Genomic DNA, 24,358 nt, shown 5'->3' with positions numbered 1-24,358 from the left:
TTTTTTGTTCAATTTAAATAAAATCCTGTTATATCATGCTGTCACATTAGCATTCCCTGTTGCCTATAACAATAACATATTCATAAAATTAGGTTTTTTAATTTACTAATTGATAATTTGTATGAAAAACATTGTCCAATGCAAAGTTCTGTGTCAGCGGATCCACCTTAAGATTTGAAACCAATTTACATGTAGGTTCCAAGAGATCGTATCAATATTTCCATTTAAATTTGTGTATTATCAGCTCAAGAGCTTAACCCAATTACACCCGAAATCGCAGCTGGCGTTGACAAGAGCTTAAAAAAGATGTTGGTGAACCGGGTCTTTTGTTGTGACGATAAATAGATAGTAATCCTAAATTATAATGTGTTTTTACATTTATAGTTTGGAAATGGGTAAAAGTGTTATTGGTTATAATTTTAACATTCATGCATTTATTCTGCGCATCTGCATATGTGTGTTGCTTGTGGCACAATCCGGTTGCTCCATCCAACTCTATGGACTAAAATATGGTATGTTTAAGTTTGATTTTTAAAGATTTATCAGTTACATTTTAAGGTATTAAATAAAACTTTGCAGTTACATGGTATTTAAATGATTTTATGTATGGCAATTTAAAATCACTTTATTTTAAAAATTGTTAATTTTATGTAATTTTGTATCTGGATTCATTGAATATTTTTCTACAAATTTAATAAGAGGATTTTTGTCTGATGTTGTTGTTTCCGTACTGACAGGAAACATGTTTACCATATTGCATTATTTTTAGAGACCAATGTTGCACAATCAGCTGGGCCCTCAAAACTCTATTCCAAGACCAATTACACCCTACGTCTTTTTGGAAATGACCTGAACGCCAAAGGTGCGCGCATTGTGCTAGCCGAGGAAAACTTCACCAGAGGAGAGTCATGCGATGAATGGAAGGACACAGATCCATTCATGTTGCAGCCGGTTGACAACAACACAGCAACAGTCACCATCAATGTGGATGTGTCATCCACTCGGACTTACTACTTTTGTATCAAATCGGATGCCGACCTACACTTTCTTCATCAGGGCATGAAACCGTGGTTGTCTGTGATTGTGCAACCGAAACCACCACCAGTGCCCACTACATTGTTGCCACTTTCCTTGCAAGTAAGTGCATGCAGGTCTTTTGCCAAAAACTAAAAAATAGGCCGAATAAAATTTGTGCCCATTTTCAATTACATGCCCTGATAAATTGGCAAGGTTGTGTTAGCTGCTAATTGAATATCTATGGTACATGTTAGCTCTTTTGACCTGGTTGCTTGTTTCACATTAATAATTTATGCTGTTATGCAAGTGCAACTGTATACCTTGTCGCCTGCACCAGTAAAAAAATTTGATTCAGCTAGTTAAAAATATAAATACTGTTGCAATTTTATTTTGTAATTGAAGCCTACCTACAATACTGATACCATTGCGTTTTTACTGGTTATCATACCTTGTTGACATATTTTTGTCAAACACTTATTTTTGACCAGATAATGATTTTATTATTAGCTTCATCATAATTGACCTTGTTCTTGTTTGTTCTACCAATAGTTTATGTGATTTACTAATAAAAGTGGTTTATTATAAACTTATTAGTCCCTTCATGCCTATGGTCTAAGATCACTTTTGTACTGTAGATTGCTTTGATCTCGATCTTGCTAATTTTGTCCGGACTTTTCTCTGGACTCAACTTGGGCCTGATGTCGCTTGACCCGATGGATTTGCAAATTGTCATGAAATCCGGCTCAAAATCGGAACAGAAATTTGCCTCGAAGATTTACCCCATCCGAAAAAAGGGCAACTTCCTACTGTGTACGCTACTGTTAGGCAACGTCCTGGTCAACAACACCCTGACTATTTTGTTGGAAGATCTAACTTCTGGCATTTGGGCGGTGGTTGGCTCTACAGCAGGTAAGATCATTTACTGCAAATATTTCAAAAAAATAATAATAGTTCAACAAAATCTGATACCAATCTCACATATGTTAATAATATTTTTTTTTGCAAGGCGTAAAATAATTGTGTTGCATTTTACCTATATTGTTTGACTTTGACTAACAGTTTTTGTGTATGATTACCTAGTACACACCTTATTTTATTAAAGTTTGTGTTGCAAAGCTGTAAACACAGCCATCAAAAGTCAACAGCTTAAACGTATAATAAATTCCCAAAATATTTGGTGCTATCTTTGTACTTTTGGTTGTTACAACGCACTTTTAATGGTCCCAATGTAAAGTTATTATTTATATCTTTTTGGTGGCACAGTCTTTATAGGTCACCTTCAGGTAATGCTTGTTTGTTCAGTTTTTGCTACACCAGCTTTTTGTTATACAAACATAGCAACTGTAATAGTCAGGTCATATCCTTTAAAGTATTATAAGATTTAAAAACTGCAATAAAAATAACTGTACATATTTATTTTTTATTTTTATTTTAGGTATCGTTATTTTTGGAGAGATTGTTCCACAGGCAATTTGTTCACGTTATGGCCTGCACGTTGGGGCGTACACAATATGGCTCACCAAAATGTTCATGGTACTGACTTTTGTTATTTCCTATCCTATCAGCCTCATATTGGACTTGATTCTGGGAAAAGAAATCGGCACAATATACAACCGTAAAAAGCTTTTGGAGATGCTGAAGGTATTAGGACAATCTGTGCATAGAAGATAGTTTGTATTTCTTAAAAACATATTTTTTACATACACTTTATTTTAACAATTTAAATAGCGAAACTAAAGTTTACCTTTTGAAATGCATATTGGATAAACATGATAAACTTAGTGTTTTTTAATACAATGTATATAACAAAATTCTAATCTAAATTCTGTAATATATGGCGAAAGTAAATTACCCTAAACTTTTTTGATGTTTTTTTATTTGATTCTCAATTAGCTTGTGAGTGTATTGGCTATACTAGATCTTCTAAAATTACCTTGAACCAGTTTCATTACATCAGTGTTATAATTAGTGATGGCTGCATTACTTAAAAATCCTAAAAATGGCAAGATGGGATGTCACATGGAGTTCACAGCTGCTGCCAACCACACAGTCCTTATGTGCTAATTGTTTAATTTCGATTTCCTGTATTTCACATGTTGTGTTGGCTTGGTCCTGAAACACACTTGTATGTGTGTTGAATATAATTGTTGCAAAAATGCAGCTGCATTTCTGGATATATTGTTCACCAGTAAAGCCTCAAGATGTTTAGACTTAAATTGGATTGTTCAATTTTGTTTGCACATTTAGGCTACTAAAAATATGATTTAGGCCTTTTACAACCAAGAATCAGTTTGGCATAACAGTGGTCAAGCATTATAGCTGTTCTTATTTGATTGCTAAATTAATTACTTTTTTTTTTTTTTTTTGGCTCAAACTACATGCGGAAATAGTTACACCTTTTTTGAAAGTTTGTTTCAAAGTTTATTTATGTCAAGATAACAAATTTCACTGCAATTTCAATAATTTGTTTTCATGATTTCATGCTGGTCAGCTTGCACTAGAGGACAAAATGATAGGTGATTGGTGGTCCATACAAACAAATTAGTTTTCTGTTGGACCATAAACCCCAAAGGATTGCTACATGTATATAATTACTTTCACTTAAAGCACAAACTTTCATTTAGTATGTTTGGTCATAGGGGGGTACATTTAGTGTGCTTTATATATTCTTTGTGTAAATAGTTACTTTCACACTCACTACTTATCTTTTCATTGTGCTAAAATTGTAACTTAAATTTATTCATTTTCAGCTTTAATTAGATTTACAATTGGTTTAAGTAAATATCAAAATATATTTTATAATACTAATTTGTTGTGCTTTACTACCTGTGTTTAGTGTTTGTATGTGTATGTGTATGCCCTTAAATTATTGTATGTGATCCTATTCTGAATGCTAAGCTCACTATAATCCATAGATTCACCACTATTCTACTTTTTTGTTAACAGATTACCGACCCATATAATGACCTTGCAAAAGATGAGGTCAACATTATCCAAGGTGCCCTTGAACTTCGCACTAAAACAGTGGAAGAAGTCATGACACCCATTGATGACTGCTTTATGGTGGATATTTGCTCTGAACTCGATTTTGAAGTAAGTTAATTGTACCTATTTATTAGTAGTCAAACATACAATAAAAATTAGATATTCATGTAAAGAAATAGTTAGGGTGAACTTAAAAATATGATTTTGGTAATGTTTAATTTGATAAATATTGATTACATTGCACATATTAATTAAAATTTTACATTTAACTCAAGTCAGAGTTTTCTTCACTCCATGCAATCATTTATACAAATTTTCTTATTTTGTAGACCATCAGTGGAATCATGCAGACTGGCTACACTCGCATCCCTGTATTTGACAGGGAGAGATCAAACATAGTTTCAATTCTGTTTGTGAAAGATCTTGCCTTTGTAGATCCCGACGATTGTATGTCACTAAGCACTGTGTGCAAATTCTACCAGCACCCTTTAAACTTTGTGTTCAACGACATTACATTAAACAAACTACTGGATCAATTTAAGACTGGTGGGTTAATGTGTTTTTTAGAACTGTTTGCTATTTTATTTAAATAGAGGAATTTAACTGAATGCAGAGCATTTAGTCTTTTATTAGATCATTTAGGCTTAAAGTAGACATGGTTTCGCCTGGTAAAAAAGAAAGCAGTTGTACTACACATTAAAATAGGAATCCCTTTCACTCTTTATTTGTATTAACCCAGTAAAGTCTGTTTGAATCCTTTTTTATGGTTTAGCATAGGAATTTCTCCAAAAGCGTCCATTTTAGTTTACCACTTATGTAATTTAGAATAGAAAAGTATTTTAATGCAATTCTGATGAATTAGTTTTTTTTAATATTAAACTTGTTTAAACCCTTTACCTAGGCACATTTCACATGGCAATAGTACACAAGGTTAACAACGACGGGCCAGGTGACCCTTTTTACGAGGTTATCGGCATCATAACAATGGAGGACGTTATCGAAGAAATAATAAAAGCAGAAATTGTGGACGAAACCGATGTGTATAGTAAGTAGTCTATTAAATATTCATAAACCAGTGGACCAACTAATTCAGACTAGAAAGGTTATTGCCACCAAAACTAATTTGCTGTGAATATTTTATCTGACTTCTAACATTTTAATTGCCTTCTGTTTTTGTATTGTTATGTGTTTTAAAAAAATAGTTTATAGAATTATTGCTTGTTTAACTTTCACTTAAAACTATTAAAAATGTGTGGCGTTTACAGATATTATTAAGGTTCTTAATTTTGTGATAGTGTCTCACTGTCTTAATGCTCATAATATGCAATAAAGGTGTTAGATATTTCCCTCGCTTTAACAATAAAAGTCATCGCATTTTCTCTAAATTTGTAGCTTTTTAAATGCGCAGTGCAAGATCCATTTTTAACTTTTTATTTAAAATTAATATTTTTTGAAATGTTAAAAACTTGGCTTGCAAAACAAACTATAGCCACATGATATTGAACAAACTAAATCATTTATACAAATGTGCATACCTGTGATGTGATCGCCCAACGAGCAGGAATCAATAACACCACAAGTGCCTTACGGAAGACTTATCAAAATCAATTAGGATTTCAGGGACTTTAATTTAAGAAAAACTACAATCCTGATAGATTCAAACCCATTCAAACCCTTAACCTTTGACTGCCTTGGAACGCAGTTAATGGTACCCAGTAGGCATTTCTAATAATTTTGAAATGGATAATTGATACCGAATGGCAGTTCAATACTGATCCAAAATCAAGGTGGATCATTGCTGACCCGATATCAACTTAGTATAGGCATATTTTTCATGATTTATTGTCAAACGTAAAATCACTAAATTTAAGCTAGAAACCTTTCAACTATTTTTTTTCAAAAAAGGTCGTGGAAAAAGCAAATGATCTTTTTTGATTTTTTGCCTATTCGACAATGTTAATGCGCCTTTCGTCATAGGATCACACCCCTGTTTGTTTTGCCTCAATTATTATCGGGAACTGATGTCGGACTAAAACACAAAATTAGTATCAAACATCCCTAACACCCAGTTTGCCAACGCTGCTTAAACTTTACAGCGGACAACAAGACCAAGCGGCTGAACACGATGCGTCAAAAAATGCCAGTCGATCTCTCGCTGTTCGCCGAGCAACCTGAGGGTGGTAAAAAGCCCAAGATCTCACCGCAACTGATGCTGGCCGCCCACCGCTTTCTCCTGTCCGAGGTTGAGCCCTTTAAGGCCCTCACCGACAAGGTGCTGCTTCGGCTTCTTAGGCAGGACGTCATTGTTGAGCTGGTGTTCGGCCCGAACGAACATAAACCCGACAAGTTGTGCATCTACCACCGGAACAGGCCCTCCGACTACTTCGTTCTCATACTGGAGGTGGGTACGAGTTTTGTCTAAAGTGTTTTTTGAGTTATCTGGTACATTATCCCCAGTATATATAAGTTTCACACCGAAATCGTAGAAAGCGCTCGCCGAAAAAGGTAGAAGTTCTTTACTCGATTGCTGTCCTTCCTCATTACCGAAACGGTTTGTAAACTACAGTATAATTTGTAAACTGCAGTGTAAAAGTCTCAGAAACACATCCTGTGTAACACCACTTGAACTCTTCATTCTTATAGGAAATTTAGTTCGAGTGGTTATGGACGGGTAAGTGTAGGATATTCAGCCAAAAAAAAATTAAAGAGTGATGGGTCAAACTATAGTAAAATGGTGACTTAGATAAAACCGCCTATAGTAGTAGAGAAATTGCTGGTCACACATTTCAATGTAGCTCTCTATATACATTCCATCCACATATTTTGAGCCGACTCAGCCGCTATATAAGTTGCCATTGCGTAAAGCATATTTCATGATGTCATACTTCGAAATAGTGCGCCTTGGCAATGAATCACTCTCTTTTTTTAGAATTATTTGTCAAAAAACTTTTTAAACGATTATTTCTTTTAGGTGTAACGCACCCAATTGTGATGGGTTAACAAAAATCGATTTACGTTTTTCTCACTACCACTGTTATTAAGCAAGTAAAATGCGCTTAAAAAACTGGCAAAGAAACGTTCTGTCTAAAACAATAACGTTGAAAGTGATCATAAACAACATATCTTGGGTGAGCCTCCGCGACCAACGATATTAAAAATTTATTTTGTTCCATAGTTAAAAATGTAAATCACGGTAAAATAGCGTTGTAAGTTAATATTTTGTTTATTTTATTTTATTCTTTGTTTAAAACAAATGCCCGGTCGCACTCGGTTTAACGTTCGTATTGATTGTCACCCTTGCGTAAACGCATCCATGAGAACGTCGCGCTCGTCAGCGAAATGCTATGCGTTGGTACGGCGCCTATGACGAAACAATTGGTAACTTTACTTCACTAAGCTTACTAACTTGTTGTATGGCTACTATTAACAAAGTAGAAAATATGCTTTGCTTTACCTATAATGCTTTTAATCGAAAACATTTGCCACTGCTTTATTCAAATTGGTAAACTTTTCCGGGTCCAATTTTTTATTTTTTATTTAAAGGATTAAACAGTTAATAAGTCACGTTCAGCTAAATCTATTTGAACTTCATTCTTTAAATTTCTGCCATCTCGCCTTTTAAAGCATTATACATGAATTTAGGAGTGTCAAACGTGGCCCCAGGATATACTTCGTCATTCTGAAATATCCGACATTTAGCGCAGTGTTTTTTTTAAGGTGTTTTTTTTTTCAAATTTCTCCAGAGGTTTCCCAAATTTTGGACTTGCAACTTTTTGGTATTTAAATTAAACACTTGCGGTCTCTTAAAACTACTTAGCGGTCACCCAAACCAAACCTTAAAAAAAAACTGTAGCGAGGTATATAAAATAACTGAAATAACGGAATTTCGTTGAATCGCACCTGTAATAAACAAGCAGTCTATTTTACAATGCTTTAACGACTAAGAATATTCCACCAAGTGACTTGACTCTAACCGTTTCCTGTGGGTTAACAACAAGGGTTTAACCTATTTTACTTGGTCCTAAAAAGCACGTTGGGTTTTTATGTGTACGGGGTTTTTGTTGGTGAATACCAGGGGTCGGCAACCAACGGCCCGCCAATGTAAATTATCCGGCATGGCACCTCGTTTGCAAACTTTGCAAGAAGCCTTTCGCATATTTTTTGTCTATTTTAACTACGTATATATAACTGTTTTCGTAACTAAAAGGTTGGGAGCAAGTTTCTCGGGGCTATATGGCGTTAAGCATGTTGTCGTAGAACTAATTTATAATTCGACATATTCAAACCAGTTCTTGACACTGTACCTCGTCTGATCATTCAAAGTTTTGCCGTCATTCCAATTTTGTTGTGATTTAAACATCTTAAAAATATATGTATACACCCATATAGAAATGTATTAAATTAGGTAAACTTATTTTTTTGTGAAACAGAAAATTTTAGTTGGAATAAAAAACTTTGATAAACAGTAATTAAAAACCCAAAGATGCTTAAAATATATGGACAACTGACTTAAAACAAATTTAAAAATTGTAACAGGACTTTATGAACACCCTGTATAAATATGAAAAGAGTTTGGTTCAGGCCCGCGTCTAGGAAAAGATTACCTACCCCTGTTGTATAACATATACTGGCAAAAATGACACCCAATGAATAGGAGGTAAAAAAATGTTTGCAGTTTTACCAGTTGTATAACTCTTCATTTTAATTTTTGTTATGATTCAAATATCTAAAACAATATGAATATAATCAAACACTAGTCGGATTATTCAAAGTTTTGCCTTCATTCAAATTGTTGTAATTTAAACATCTCTATATATACACCAAATATAGAAATGTATTAAATTAGGTAAAACGGCCAAAAAAAGGAAACAGAAAATGTTCGTTATATAAATATCGAACATCGTTGTTGTCCAGGGCCAGGTTAAGATCGTGATGGGCAAGGAGAACCTGGAGTTCCAGAGCGGCCCCTTCTCCTACTACGGGATCAACGCCCTTCTGCCCCCCTCTGCACCCCCCTCCACCCAGTCCGTCCACAAGAACGCACACAAGGCTCCCAGTGGTAAGCGATCGACATCGTAACATCTACTTATGTTTTTCGATTTGTGGGTGATCCGGATATTCTTAAGAAGTGGCAGGGATGGCCGACCAGTGACCCTTCACCTGGTATTATGCTGCGCTTACTTCCATGCCATTGTTTGCGTAAGGCAGTGTTCTCTCGATTTTAATTCGCGACCCAATTTTTTAGAACGTAAGTATATGGGTGAAGCTTTGGCCACGGAATTCTCTAAAATATTTTTTTTATAATCGAACACCATATAACACAAATTGCATAAAAAAAGTCGAACTTGATTAATATGCGTCATGTTGTCTTTTTCCCCAGTTTTTTAACATATTGAAGATATCTTGTCCAGGTACAATCCAAATATATATAATCATGTAAACTACCAAATCAGACGGTGACCAAATCTTGGGTAGCGAGTAGCGACCCAGACAGTCTTAAAGCTATTGTCCATTGTAACCTGGATTCTATCACGTTTTCGTCTAATGAAATCGATGGTTTATAGAGGCTTCGACTGATTGAATGCATTTTTATAAATATCCTAGTGAACAAAAGTAGGAGTTATTTATAGCCTGGTATTGTTAGTGTGCAGCATCTACAATAAATCTAGCTGAGCCAAGGTGTGTGTGTGTCTGATTAAGAAACAGGGTGATATTTATTTCTGAAAATATAGGATGTGCTACTTAATAAAACAAGACTCTTCCTAAATGGTTGGTCACCTCTGCCCTATGACATCTTTAAGCAGCCAAAAAAATCAAGCCCAATAAACGCCCTATTGTTATCTCAAGTTTTCGCAATTGGTGACCTTGACTTAATTTAGTGTGACATCAGCGAAAGCACCGTTTAATCAAAGCAAAGACCGTGTATGCTGCCACCGTACCTTTTTTGCTTTCAATTTAAAGTTTAATTTCGAGCTGTTTACCAATTGCAAAAACTTGAGATCGCAATGGCTCGTTTATTTCTAGATTTTTTTGGTTCATATTTTTTTTTGGTGTGGCTCAGTACATGGACCGTTTATATCCTGCGACCACACCTTTTTCGCGTTTACCAGCCTTTCTCATTCGCTCTGTCGTTTTACATTTCCGCCGAACTTTCCAAGATCAACGCATTCAGCGTAATCGAATTCTATTCAAAATCATTCGACAACTTGAACTGTGGCCAACGTTGTTCGCCCTATTTATTGTCGATCGCCATGTCATCGAAACCTGCCTTTCGTCTAACTCAACCGCCTTATCGGCGGCCAACGTCATCGTGACCTTTTAACCAATCCCACCGTGGTTTAGCGCAATAGAAACTAATCGATCTCGACAAGCAGCGATGTTCCCATTGACCGCCTTTAATTAGGCCAGTTTGACATGCTTCAAGGGCACCGCTGCAGGTGGAAAAAGGAGGCGAACTGATTTTCGAGTGTTCGTCTTATCTGGACTGACGATTACCTTGAGTATTTTTTGTTAAGTTAAATGTGAACCGAACGCGCTGTCGATGTTAATAAAAATATGCAACTTGTTATAAAAAAAACTAATCAATATTTTGTACGGTTTGCCACTATTCAGCTGAATAAATACGTTGAATATGCCTTTAGGAATTACTCGATAACTTCGAATTATTTACTCGGCCAATTGTTATGTTTGATATTTTTTTCCAACGTTTTGTTTTTTCAAAGGAGATTTTCAATTTTTAAAAATGTGGTCGGTGGATTAGAAAGTATACTGGTAAAATTATTATCGACCTTCTCCAAACACAAAACACAATTTGATAATAAATTGCAAAGCCAAAAAGGTCGAGTAGATCGACAGCATCTTGATTAGGACGTTTCCATACGAGCTTGTATAATCTTCAGTTAATGTGTCAGTGAACATCAACTGAAGATGATACAAGCTCGTATCGAAACGTCTTAATCAAGATGCTGTCGATCTACTCGACCTTTTTGTCTTTGCAATTTATTATTAAGCTACATAAAACAAGCAATTTAATGATCATTTCAGGTGGAACGAAAAGCAGCCACGAACTTGAATCGACATCCCAAACTAGCGCCCCGGAAATCCCCACCAACCCCCAAATATTTCACCCCGATTACACCCTCATTGCGCTGACGGATGTCAAATACGTCAAGGTAAGTGGAATGGATTAGGTTGCAAACAACAATGCTGTTTTCTTCCCCCCCCCCCAACTTTGTTAAACTATTATACAATAGTGAGATTTTTTCTATAATAATATGATTCAAAGTAAAACTTTCTGTTGGGTATAATAGTCCATCAAACTAGTTTAAATAGGCGTCGTTGATTTCTTCATAATACTCACTACTTTTGGATCCATTTAATTTTGTTTTTCCATTTTTTTAGCTTTAATTTTTTTTCTAATGTGCCAGGGTGAATTTTTAGGCAAAACTGACTTTTCGATTTCCCTTTGATCTCCCCACAGCTGGGGCATATTTTGCAATATTCTTACACTCAGGGTTGCCACTAAGTCTTTGAATGTTTTTGAATTGATTTGTATAAGAGAAGGTATTTAAAAATCCTATGTTTTTCCAAAAATCTTGGATTAGTCTTTAAATTAATTTTATGTGCGGCTTCAAATGATGTATTACGTGCGTTTAGAAACTTTCACCTATTTTTTATTCTGTTGACCATGTAATTACTGTTTTGATTTCAAATTAATTAAAAAAAAACATTGAGTAATCCAATTTTAGATCTTCAAAATGCTATAAATTTTAATTGAAAAAGCCTCTTATTTTCTGTACAAAACTGTGTGGCAACCCTTTATAACAGTGTACACACTTAGTCTTTTGGCAAACCTCTGCATTGCTCACATTCATTGCCAAATTAAAAAGCGCCAGTCCGTCCCACGTACATTCACTCTGGGCCAACATTTGCTGTTCCACGTGCATAGGTGGGAAGAAAGCAGTACTTGAACGCGGTGCGAGCGGTTCGGATGGCAGAGGACGGCACGACCTCGCAGGAGGCGATCAGCCCAACGCAGCAGCGAGCCGCCGACGTTACGCTGCCTGGGTAAGTCTCTATTTCGCGCTACGTTTTTTGTCATTTGTGAGTAGCCTTTTGTAGGAAGTTTTTGTAGCGACGTGTTGTGGTAGACGGTACTCGATTAGAGTGTATGTGTTTGTAAGTTAGTGCTAGTAAAGTTGTTTTGAAAGCTATAGCAAGTTAAGGCCTAGTTAAAACCTGAAATAGCATTAAATGGTCCATTACCTATTTTTCCCAAAATGTAAGGTTAATTGTTTTAATGATTTTAGTCCTATTCTAGTCATTTTTTCAAATGATAAATTTTCAAAAAAAGTGAAATTTGCCAGTTTACATTCCTCGGCCATGTTTATTCATGTGTGCGGTGAAAGTAAGATACGTTTTAGGCGTTTTCGCATAACTCGTCCCGGTTGTCATTCACAGCTACCTGTAAGAGTAAGTCAAACAACCCACGCTTAAATTCTTCATCGGGTTTCAAAGCGTATAATACAGAATCAGAAACAAAGCGCACACGGCCAACAAACAGCCAAGTGTTGACTCAGATTCGGCCAGGAAACAGACGAAAGCGAGTGGAGCGAAGTCGGTCGCCGTGCTTCCTCAGCAAGAGCAGGTTACAGGAGGCAGCTAGGGGACGATGAGGACGCTACCTTTAACGACAGGCTAAGGGCGCATCTCTACGAGCACTTCTTCCACGTTCCCGACGAGAAGAGCAACAGTATCTAAGCGCCAGTCAGGTTCAGTTTGTGACCTTTTAACAGCCGACTTACCGGCTCTTGAGGCCAGTTTTTCTTAGAGGAGTATCAGCGAGATTTTGATTTTTGTGGCTTTTGCGCACAGCGTACAACTGGCAGCAGCACTAGACCCGACAGTTTAGCGCTTCATATTGTTACTTAATAATAGTCTAGATTGGGGAGAACTAAAGTCTGTTGACTTGATTCTACAAAAAGGATTGGGAGTCGAGTAGGGATGGACCGACCCGGTGTTTCTGTTTGAAGGGCGGGGTGCATGTGGTAAAATCATGATGCCATAAAATAAATCTTGTTCGCAAATATCCAACAGAAATGCATCAAAAGTATATTAAAGGATTGTGCGACAAAGGCCTTCGCCCCTTCGAAGTAAGCAAAGACTCATAACATGCACGGCGTTTTTATTTTTACAAGATTTCTTAAAGCATAAACGGTGTTTCACACTAACCGCAAAAACATTTTTGGACTAACTATTTAAAAACGACACGAAAATTAACACTGGACAACCTAAAACCGCAAATATAACCATAACGTAAGAGCCGCGGTTTAGCCCCACTTAGTCTAAATAGAAAATGCACTAGTAAGTAAAGAACCTCCTCTGTCCTATTTAGTTAAACAAATGGTTCCAAAAGGACGCATTTAAATTAAAAAAAACTTTATTTTTTTTAATTTTTAAATCATTGTGTCAAACACTTTTCGGCTTTTAACACACTCTTCAGAGAAAGGATTTACGTGAATATTGTTGAAATCTGCTGTAGCCACCCACACCCTGTTTTCACTATGGGCAGCAGCAGCTTTTTTACATTTATTTATTACAAGGCAGTCGAGATCAGGAAGTGGGGTTAAAGCTTGTTGTTGTCGTTTTATCAGCTTTGTGAGATGTTTGTTACACAAGCTGCGAAGGACACGACACAATGTTGACCTAAAATAACTCGATTTTATATTCAACGTTCTATGTGAGTCAATCTAGCAAAAATTACTGAACTGCTTATACAACTTTTTTATCTCGTCTGCCAGCGAAATTTTGTTTTAAATATTTTTAAGCGCCTGTCCCATACTATTTAGGATTTGGAGTTACTATATAATATAAAAAAAATCGTGTTCGTGCAGACAACAGGTTGTGTGTTGAAATTGTTAAATACGTTACATCTTGAAAAATTTCGAGCAGTATTTTTTGGTGGTCTGTTTTGCTTAAAATAATTGTTGGGACAACACTTTTGGCTTTCTTTTCGAGTTTGATATACCTTTAACATGTCGGTTTATTTTTTAAATATTATTTCAATTTTTAGGCGCCAATCGGGAAAATTCGTAGTTCGAACTTGCTTTTAGATTTTTTTCTAAATCTTTTTCGGCAATCCAATCTTAATGAATAAAAGCAAACTCTATGAAAAAAAGTTGTGCGATATAAGTAGTCATATGTGTCCAATCCAACATCCAACTTTTTTAAGCCATTTTTTACAAAATGCACGCCAATAAATTCCAAGAAAAATTGTAATTTTGTTGCATATTTTTAACATATTAACCATTAATGTAACTGCATCTCGAATCAGCTACGTGGATGACGTCATGACGCTTTCGACCGCCATTTGACTGATTTGTATCTGGTAAGAAAAATTGACGCACCCGGTCATCCCACGTCAGTTCTTAGAATGTCGTTCATGTCGTTTTTATGTAAATACGTCACCATCACTGTTAAATTCGACCGAAACCGTCGCTTTAACTATGGAGACAACAAAGCAAATTAATGACGATGGTGTTACTGGATTGGTGTCTGTGTCTGTGCTTGTGTTTTATTTGTTTTAACATTATTGGCGTGTTTTTGCTGTTGTGTGCTCTGTACTTGTGCGAATTTATAATTTGACATGATTGCTATGTGAAAAAATGTGTGCCAGTGATGTAAGACGTGTTTTGGTCTGAAATACATATTACAAATCTACGTATATAAACAACAGTGCTATGCATAATCCCGAGATCTAATTTTTATTAAAGAAAAATTGTAAAACGATTCATTTATTTTACCCCCCAAAAAACAAAGTTGAATGTTACTAGCGTACTCCGCATTAATAACACAGCATTCTGAACGATTTTACACCAGATATTTACATGCATATTTAACGGGACCGAAGTTACCGAAGCGTCCGCTTACCCTTAAAATCCTTTACAGGCGTAAGATTGAATACCACTGTGTTGGGATGGAAGGTTAGATGGGATGATAGGTTAACAAGTTGCGAGACAAATTATCACTTAAAAAAATAAAAAAATAAATATCCAGAATTCGGCCACCTCACACCAACTTTAATTTAAATATACCCTTTTGGCCCGACGTATACGACTTTTTTTTATCTTACACAGCAAAGAGACGCGCAAGATTGTTGAGGACCAGTACGAGCGCTCGGCCAGCCCGCTCATCGACACCCGCCAAGATCTGGACGAGAAAGCCACGAGCCAAAGCCACCCGGACCTGGCGCCGCCACGTAAGCGCGCGCCCTTCCTGGCCGCCCATAACAAGAGCATGTCGTCTGGACAACTGATGGCCATCGCGGCCAAGTACGCCACCGTGGCAGGGGACCGTGTGCATCACGGCAGCCTGATTCGGGGCCATCCGGACGCCGGCGGCGAGCTGAACAAGAGCAAGAGCCTCCGCTCGAATCGCAGCGGTGACATTGAGCTCGACGACCTCACCGCGCCCCTGCAAGTCAGGGTCAGCGACCCCGACTCGGACCAGAACCACGACAGGACTACACTTCTAAACAACATGTAGCGGGATGGCTGCTGCTTATGTTGTTGTTTTTGTTGTTGCTACGTGCTCTCGTTTTGTTTTTCGCTTGTGCGAAATCGACCGCGGGATGACCTCGACCTTGGCATCGGAATCGCGCATTCCGGCGCTCTCGGCCCGCGACTGAAACAACCAGTCGCAAATAGCCGGCAGGTCGTCGTTTGTATGCACCTGTTACGCACCGTGCTTTGCTTCAGCTACCTGCTTCAGTTACCATAAGATTTACACTTATCATCCACTCGGTGTGCGCGCGCGTGTGTGTGTAGCCGTTTTTAAGCAAAGTTCGTTTGAAGTGGCGTTTTGTTTTTCACTAAAAGTGACTGCAAGTAAGAAACGACTCCAGTGCACTTAATTCACTTATGCATGATTTCCATATTTATATCCACGTGTAACGTCCCTGGACTATTTCCGAATTTTTTGTGTTAGCAAAAATAGGATACAAATTACCATCCGGAGCTATAACTGCAACAACAACGTCTTTGTACAAACGTTCTTGTTGTCCTTTCGCCGACGAGTTATCCGCTATACATGACGGCAGTAGTTTCACACTCTCATCATGTCCGTTTAGAATGTGTATATTGTTAACAAGTAACACTGAGAAAAATTTCATTTGAGAACAAATGAAATAAGACAAGCTGTCGCCCGTATTATGAGGTCTAAGCTTAAGTTTTCACTATGAGAAACACTGAACAATTTCTCAAGTATTAAGAAGTGTCCACACGCTTGGTAAAGTCGCACGGAGTCTTGTTCGCTGCGTGTTTCTGCTCCACTGTGTGCTTGCATATTTAGTTTAGTAATTCTCAAGGTGTATGTGAATAGGCGCGTTAGTGATTCTGTCTGTAAAACCTTGTCGTTACCCTTTCAGCAGTTATTGCTGCTCTAAAGACGCGAGCACTTGACTACTAAACTAGACGAGCTCTGTTACCGACTTTCGAAGTCCTCCGCAAATTTTTAAGAATTTTTAATTTTTCACCGTTTTGCGCGTATACTGTTATGGATTAATTTCTCCGTGGTGGTTATCCGACGTTCCTCGTGCATTGCTTAACGGCAAAACGCCCGCTTGTTGCTTACAGCATTATGTCCATCCCGCGTGAAATTTAAGCGTTGCAAATTGTCTATTTTGCCTGAGAAGGCCCCTTAGCGTGAAGATATGCTTTGAGACACTATTGTAACACCGACGTAGCAAATGTTTTCATTTTGAGCTTTCGTGTATTTTATCGCGTTTAATTGGCGTTTGATTCTTCAACACATTGTTTTTTTGTGCGTTGATTTGTATAGGCTAAAATTCTATTTTTGTCTTACCTTGCGCTGTCCTTGTGTCGTTTTTGTGCGAAAGCGCGACACTGACTTAATACAGATGGCCCGATTCCACGCATGATTTCATATTTAAACTACAAAATTTTTCTACCAGTTAATTGTCAACCGCAGCAATTTATAAGTTTCAATGCATCCCATTCTCAGGAACCCACGGATGATTTTGCAAGAATTTTTACTCAGTTTGCCGTTACATTTCGTTTTTTTCTATGTTATAATTTCAACTTTCGATTCGCAATGTTCTTATCAACCCATTGTTTACTTTTTGTGTCAATAAACAATAGCATCCAACCACTGGTTACGCCAGAAGGTATTATCTTGTGAGCAGGATTTTCGAAATGGCCGTAGTTGTTTTCACGAAATATAAGAAAATTTCCCAAACGTATGTTAGTCGTTAAGATCTTCGGCCAACCTACACCAAATGCGCTTTATGAAAGCATTTTTGAGGGCAATTTGCTTATACCTTTTTTAAACCAATCGCTCGGATTATATGGTTAGAAGTAAGTCAAGGGTTGTGGTGGGTTATCCCAGTCGCTTAAATAAATTATAACGACCCCGTATGTCTAATATTAAGATGCGCTAGATTTTAACAAGTGAAAGCGTAAATATACTTTTTTTTATAAAATTAACAACCACAACGTAGGGTCGTATTTTGATATTTTGGGCTTCTGTGCTACAAATTACGGTACCGTTACTTGAATAGGCCGATAGGAGCAGCGACTGATGAATGAGCAGCTTGACTCGTTAACCGTAAGGTAGCATGTGCTATTTTTGCATTCTTGTTTTTTGTAATGTTCTCAAGTTGCACCAAAAAAATAAAATAAACAAACTACTGAAGGCAGTAACTGGACTAAAACAAAAGGTTTTTATGACGGTTTGACAATGTAATGTTATGTCATTAACTTTCGTGGGTTTTTTTTTCTTGCAGTAAAGTACTGTAAGTACGACTGTTAGACTATGTTTAAGTCCAAAATAAGATATTTTGCGAACCGGTATCCACTTTGGACCAATCGGATTTTCTTCAAACCAGGGAGTCGAACCGTCTGACTTTTCCGGTTCAGGTTCGGTTCGGGTGCAAGGATTTTTTCGAAATCCGGTTCAGTTCCGGTTTAGGTTCGGAACAAATTAAAAGTTCCGGTTCAGCTCCGGTTCGACAATCGTTAATTCAAAACCCGGTTCATAAAGTTTCGTTTCGGATACGATTAAAAAACAGCAAATCATTATAGAAATATCTGAAAAATAAAAAAATTAACGTTCTATTTATTTAATATTCATATACTTTTTATAAAATTTCGAATATGGCGTAACTTGACTCTGTAAAATAGAAATTACGTTATGCTGGAGCGAACCGCTTTTGTTTACAGGTTCGGGTTCGGTTAAGGTTCAGCTACTTTCAAATATTCGGTTCATTTCCGGTTCGGCTCTTTAAAATCTTACAAAAACCGGTTTCGGGGTTCGGTTATGGTTCGGAAAAAAATTGACCTAAAACCGGTTCATAAAGTTTCGGTTCGGTTCCGGTTCAACTCCCTGCTCCAAATTCGTAGGACTGAATGGGGTTATACCCTGTTTTGCAACCTTTTACGTTAATGTCTTATTTAGATTCTAGGAAAGAAGTTTAACAGCTTTCTGCACACAAATTTGTCAAATGATGATTTTTAAAGCTTCTCGCATTTGGCCTGTTGGAATTTTTCGTAGTTTTTCTTCGGGAAGCACATTTTTTAAGGTAACATGTGTTTGAATGTAGGGTGTTACCTTAACGTTGATTTATTTTTTGTAAATTATTAAATACTGGTACTCAAAAAGTAAAACTTTGGTTTATTTATTGACATTGTTGAGTAAAGTTGCAAAATTCAGTGATAACAGATATAAATTCTGTTTAAAAGATACAATTTGATGTAAATTTATTTTTATATTTCTACATTGCGAAATCTTACCTTATAGCAATTTAGCTTTAACTGGTACACTATATTCAACATTGTTTAAATCAAAAATTAAAGTTTGTGACTGTGTACAATTTTTACTTTTAGCATATTTTATAAAGTGTCACCAGCAGTTCTAGGATTATTTAATAAATCACACTATTGGATGATATCCTATATTACGTTTGCATAAAAAGAAAAAAAATAGTGGTTTTCTTTTTGGTAAATACTGCCAACATAGGATTATAATTTCCTTGGTCAGCCGACAGAAGGCTTTTATCTTTCAGCATATCATTGAGCAAAGTTATACTATTGTAAAATATAGTATGATCAATGTAGTGTATTTTAGACATAGATTGTGTTTTCATAACAACAGGAATCATCAAAGAAAACTGTTTTGTGTGACTTTCACAAGCACCACGATGGCAAGATGGTTGACTTTGCCGGGTGGTTGATGCCAGTACAATACAAATCGCTAGGAATTGTGGCATCACATCATCACACAAGGAACAAAGCCTCATTGTTTGATGTTTCACATATGCTCCAAACAAAAGTATGATTTTTGAGTTTAGTATTTTGTGTACTACCAAAACAAGTACTTTATTAATATGATTTTAGTCTTGTATAGTGTGTAGTACAGTGACATGCGGTGAGGTTCCTAGATGGTAAGGCACAATTTTTTTTGAGTTACGTTTTTCCTTAACAACCACAAAAACTGAATCAAACTAATGAAAATCAAAAAAAAGTTGGAACTTTTTGGTTTAGCTTTTGTCATTGTATGAACTGTGTATCGAACACAAATAAATATGCTAGCAAACCGTTTCGAGCAGCAACTGACTAAGTGAAAATAAAAATGACTAAAAAGTAGTAAAACTATATTAATATAGCAAACGCAATAATTATTACATTGTTTATGACATAACAGTACATGACAATTGAAGGTGAGGCTACTGCTCATAAATGCTACAAAACAAATTATTATTAAGAGTACAATATTTTTAAATTTTGGGGGGCCCATACCCGCCTGGCTATGCCTATTACAGCCACACAGTCACCAATCTCTTGTAAAGTTTACCAATCTCCTGTAAAGTTGCGTGTTATTTTTTATGTCCAGTCGTCTGATAGAAAACTTTTAAATTTGCAACAGGTCTGCCTTTATTTATGACTTCAACTTAGAGCTTTACAGTTTAGACTACAAGAAGTCAATGTACATGCACTATGTGGGCATTCAAGCTGGACAAAGAAAGGTTTCATAGCTTGGACGTCACAATTAAGGCATGCCTCAAATCATAGCTAAATTGTTCATCATGTTTTGCAAGAGAATTTTCGAAAGAAAAAGGCACGATAATGCAGTGTATGGAACTTTTGTAATCTAAAGATAGGCACAGCTTAGCGCTGTCTCGCTTCATGTATTTCAGTAATTTTGACCGCGTGAACGATTGATATGAATAACGCAACAGAAATAGAAGAAAACAATAAAGCACGCTTCAGGTATAGAAACGTAAAATTTGCGCTAGGGATATAACTGTAGGCAGCATTGTGTAAACAAATGTAGGCAGCATTGTGTAAACAAATCATACAAAGTTTTTGTCTATTTCAACATTGCATTTACATATTTTGTTGAGACCAAAACTAAAATTCCTGTTTTAAGGCAATTTTATACTTATCAGCTGTATGGAAAAGACAAGGAAGCTTTCATTGAAAGTCTGGTTGTTGGTGATATTAAGGCCATGCCAAGTAACGGAGGTACCCTAAGTCTTTTTACAAACGACAATGGAGGAATCATGGATGACCTTATTGTGAACAAAACAGAACAGGGTTACCTTTATGTTGTATCCAATGCTGGCTGTTCGGATAAAATCAAAAAACATTTAAAGGTTAAACATATGTGGTACATATTTTGGATTTAACTTGACTTGAATATCTAATATATATTTTATTTTTTAGAAAAAAGGTACAATCTTAAGTCTTTTTAATATTAAATATGTTTTTTGCAGAACAAATTAGGTGATTTTAAAGGCAAAGGTGGCCAAGTAGAATTGGAACATTTAGACAATGGACTGCTTGCATTACAAGGTAAGAATATGTTCATCCTACCCATTACCAGATGTCACATTTTATGTAAAGGAAATATGCTGTTAAAGGCACCATCATTCACTTTATACTGCTAAGAAAAGCTTTTGTATTGAGCCATATTCCTTTGCTTACTATGGGTTACATTTTTATGTGTAAGGTCCATCGATGGTTGAATCCTTGCAGCCAGGTATGAAAGATGACCTCGCAAAATTGCCGTTCATGAAAAATGTTGAGTGTTCTCTGTTTGGTATTGAGAACTGCCGAGTTACAAGATGTGGCTACACAGGAGAAGATGGTGTTGAGGTAATTTATAGACTGCTCTTGTTTGGTACAAATATATTGTCTACTTCATTGGTGCATAAAAAATCAAATCGAAAACAAAGCTCTACTTAAAAGTAGAGACACCTATTCTCAAAAATGTCATATGGATGATTTTGAAACCTTTAAAGGCAAGATTTTTTACGTTATGAAGCCTAAGTTTGCTTTAGCGTTTAGAAGTTTAGTGAGGTCAAGTTGTTAACCTACCATTTTTTGGTGCATTTAAATTTCAAGGCACAAATTGCCGCATTTGACTGAGTTGTGATACTATCAATTGGTTGAGTTCTGCTCCTATCAATTGGCATCGGGTATAGGCCCCAATCAGATATTATCGGACATCCCTAATCTGTACCAATATGTTAGATTTCAGTTCCCAACAACCGAACAGTGGAGCTTGCCGAAACTCTTCTTGCCCGTTCGAGCGTCGAACTTGCAGGCTTGGGTGCTAGAGACAGCCTCAGGCTGGAGGCTGGATTGTGTCTCTATGGTAACGACATTGATGAAGAAACAACTCCGGTTGAAGCTTCGCTGACTTGGTGCATTGGTAATTATTGTCCCAGGGGGATGCTCTGAATATTTGTGTTGGCAAGGCTGTGAAGGGATTATGTTTGCACACACAAGTTTTTTAGTTATGGCTAGTGGTAATTTAAAAATGTAATAGTATGCAGACATTTCTTACCAAGCTTTATGTGGTTTATGTTTGTTTGCAGAATGCCAATGTATTTTGTTGTTATACAGCATTTTTTTAATTTAGGGAACCTAAATAATGCAATTGGTAATGGTGTAATGATTGCCAACTGTGGATAATCGGAAGTACCTATTAATCTCTGTTTTTTTCAATTAAACTTGTTAAGTCCATACAATTACATAAAGAGATAGCGTAATTTTATTTATGTCAATATTTCAATTTACAGGCAAACGCAGACGCAAAGAAGCTAATTTCCCTGGTGCCGTGAAGATTGTGAAACAAATTAAAGAAAAACCAGAGCGACGGAGAGTGGGACTCACGATAGCTGGACCGATTGCCAGACGTAAGAAACAATACAGATTAATTGTTTTCTCAAACTTTACAGTTGTGTTATAAAGTATTTCTTATAGACTTTAATAGCATTAACAGTTGTTGCAAATCAACGTTTTTACTGCGAATTAAATTCCTACAAAAAATGTTTGAAATAGTCACCATGTAAACAGACGAGTATTATAAATAATTTCTTGTTAGGCCGTCGTATACTCAACGAATATTTACTGTTTACATTGCCGTCTGTTTTTGATACACATTTACAAGAATACGCTCCATGTAAACTGACGAATATTATAAAAAAAATCCTGTTAGGCCGTCGTATAGCTAAAAATTATTTCATGTTTACATTGCTGTCTGTTTTTGAAACACATTTACAAATATGTGCAGTGTGCACACTATTTTGAGATGACTTCCAAGGTTGTGACTATGGTGTTTTTTTCCTAAATCTTGTTTGAACTTTTAGTTTTTACCTATTACCTAATACCAAATTTTGCCAGATATGCCCTACAGCAGAACTCGTGAGAAAATAATGCTCTCCACCGTTTTGTAACTAAACAGTACTGTCTGTTAACCTGGTTAATTGTCTCTAGATGCAGTTTATGTTAATAGCTCGTTCGATTTAATTCCGATTTATCCCAATTCGAACTTGGGTTATAATGGATATAAACTTATTAGCTGTAAGTCTAGTTCGGATTTCACTTTTTTATGGTTTTCAGCATTAACATTTACAAAACTTCCTTTACAGCTTCTCCATTAATTTTTTACAAAACTGTTTGCCCAGATGGTTGCACGGTGGAAGACGATAAAGGGTCGCAAATAGGGCTTGTCACCAGTGGCTGCCCTTCGCCCAGCATTTCCAAGAACATAGCGATGGCCTACGTTGCCACTAAGCACGCAAAAGTAGGGAGCAAAGTCGTTGTTAACATACGGAACAAGAAGATTGAAGCGTCGGTCACGAAAATGCCGTTCGTTCCCGCAAACTATTATTTTGTCAAGTAACAGAAAATAAAGGAGTTGTGTTTGTGTTTTCATCACATGTGATTTGACCTCATCCAAAAATTACGTGCAAAAATTGTTGCTATGTTAAGGATTTTGTGCCGGCACTATTTCAAGTATTTGCTTGTTGCGTTCAATTCTATAATTTTTGGTTGTTGCATGTTGTGGGTACTTTAGTTATTTAAAAAAACCACAAACCCCAAAACATTTTCGTCATTGACCATTTCGGTTACCTATTCTTTTATAATATTCGTCTAGTCGTTCGTGTAAGCCTACATTTTAACTTATTCGCTCTGTATTAAGTACACATTTATTAAATAAACAGAATATTCAGAAACTTTGTAATTTAATATAAGTCTCAACATTTAACATTGAAAATGGATGTTATTTACAATAATTTATGTTTGTAGTGTTGACACTTAAGAAGTTGTTGACGAAAACGTAGCATCATACGTAGGTAGTAGAGTTGTCACACGCACAGAATTTTTTGAATTTTCCGTTTTGCATTATTCGTCCGTGGGGAAAAATTTATGGTAAATTTATCTATATAAAAAAATGGAAGCTAAATGTATCTATATAACAATATATTCGCTACAGTAAAATATCTAACCATAGTAACCTGTTATGTATTTGTGGGATTTTGCCTTTTCTGGAATGGTAATCCAATCATAGACCCAAAGACCCTGCTATGTTGCGTTGGCTGCTCCTTTTTATGTAATTGCTACAGTGTTGTAATGACTAAGTCACTCTTTTTAAATGACTTGACAATAAATTGACTTAAGTATTTTGGGCTAAATTACTTCACTTGACTTTAGTCTTTTGGACAAATCACTAGGTAGGAAATGAAATGCTTTCATGGAGCAATTTTTCATAATATTATCTTATTTATCTCATTTTTCAACAATTTGCTTGCTATATGGTGCGTTTTTGTTATTTCTTAATTGAGTTTATGCAGAAGAGTTTACCAGTTTTAATAGTTTAACATTTTATTTTTATGACAATAAGGACATGACTTTAAGACAAGTTAATTTGCCCTAGTTATGACCTGACCACCCGATCCGTTAGAGATTAGTGCATTTTTAAGCAAAAAGGTCTACGACAATTGGGGCATTCAAGAGCGGAACCTGACTGGGATTTAATTTGGGCAACTGAT

General features: G+C 36.2%; 2 protein-coding genes across 2 annotated transcripts; both read left to right on the top strand.

Moving 5' to 3' along the window:
- Positions 1-388: 388 nt before the first annotated feature.
- Positions 389-17,153, top strand: LOC146163623 (metal transporter CNNM4-like). Its single transcript, XM_083383113.1, has 12 exons — positions 389-512; positions 770-1,137; positions 1,653-1,926; positions 2,453-2,658; positions 3,964-4,110; positions 4,332-4,548; positions 4,904-5,047; positions 6,099-6,403; positions 8,917-9,058; positions 11,047-11,174; positions 11,951-12,069; positions 15,138-17,153. Exons 1-12 carry the CDS (start codon positions 392-394, stop codon positions 15,544-15,546), a joined length of 2,580 nt encoding a protein of 859 aa, XP_083239239.1. The 5' UTR covers positions 389-391; the 3' UTR covers positions 15,547-17,153.
- Positions 17,154-18,472: 1,319 nt separating this feature from the next.
- Positions 18,473-23,939, top strand: LOC146163622 (aminomethyltransferase, mitochondrial-like). Its single transcript, XM_083381851.1, has 8 exons — positions 18,473-18,598; positions 19,171-19,347; positions 20,465-20,671; positions 20,792-20,870; positions 21,028-21,173; positions 21,552-21,732; positions 22,103-22,219; positions 22,991-23,939. The coding sequence occupies exons 1-8, from the start codon at positions 18,521-18,523 to the stop codon at positions 23,206-23,208; spliced, it is 1,203 nt and encodes a 400-aa protein (XP_083237977.1). The 5' UTR covers positions 18,473-18,520; the 3' UTR covers positions 23,209-23,939.
- The last annotated feature ends 419 nt before the right edge of the window (positions 23,940-24,358 follow it).

Source organism: Ascidiella aspersa, chromosome 2, assembly GCF_963924565.1.
Source record: "Ascidiella aspersa chromosome 2, kaAscAspe10.2, whole genome shotgun sequence".
In the NCBI taxonomy this organism is placed as follows: domain Eukaryota; kingdom Metazoa; phylum Chordata; class Ascidiacea; order Phlebobranchia; family Ascidiidae; genus Ascidiella; species Ascidiella aspersa.
This window is presented reverse-complemented; position numbering and strand designations above follow the sequence as displayed.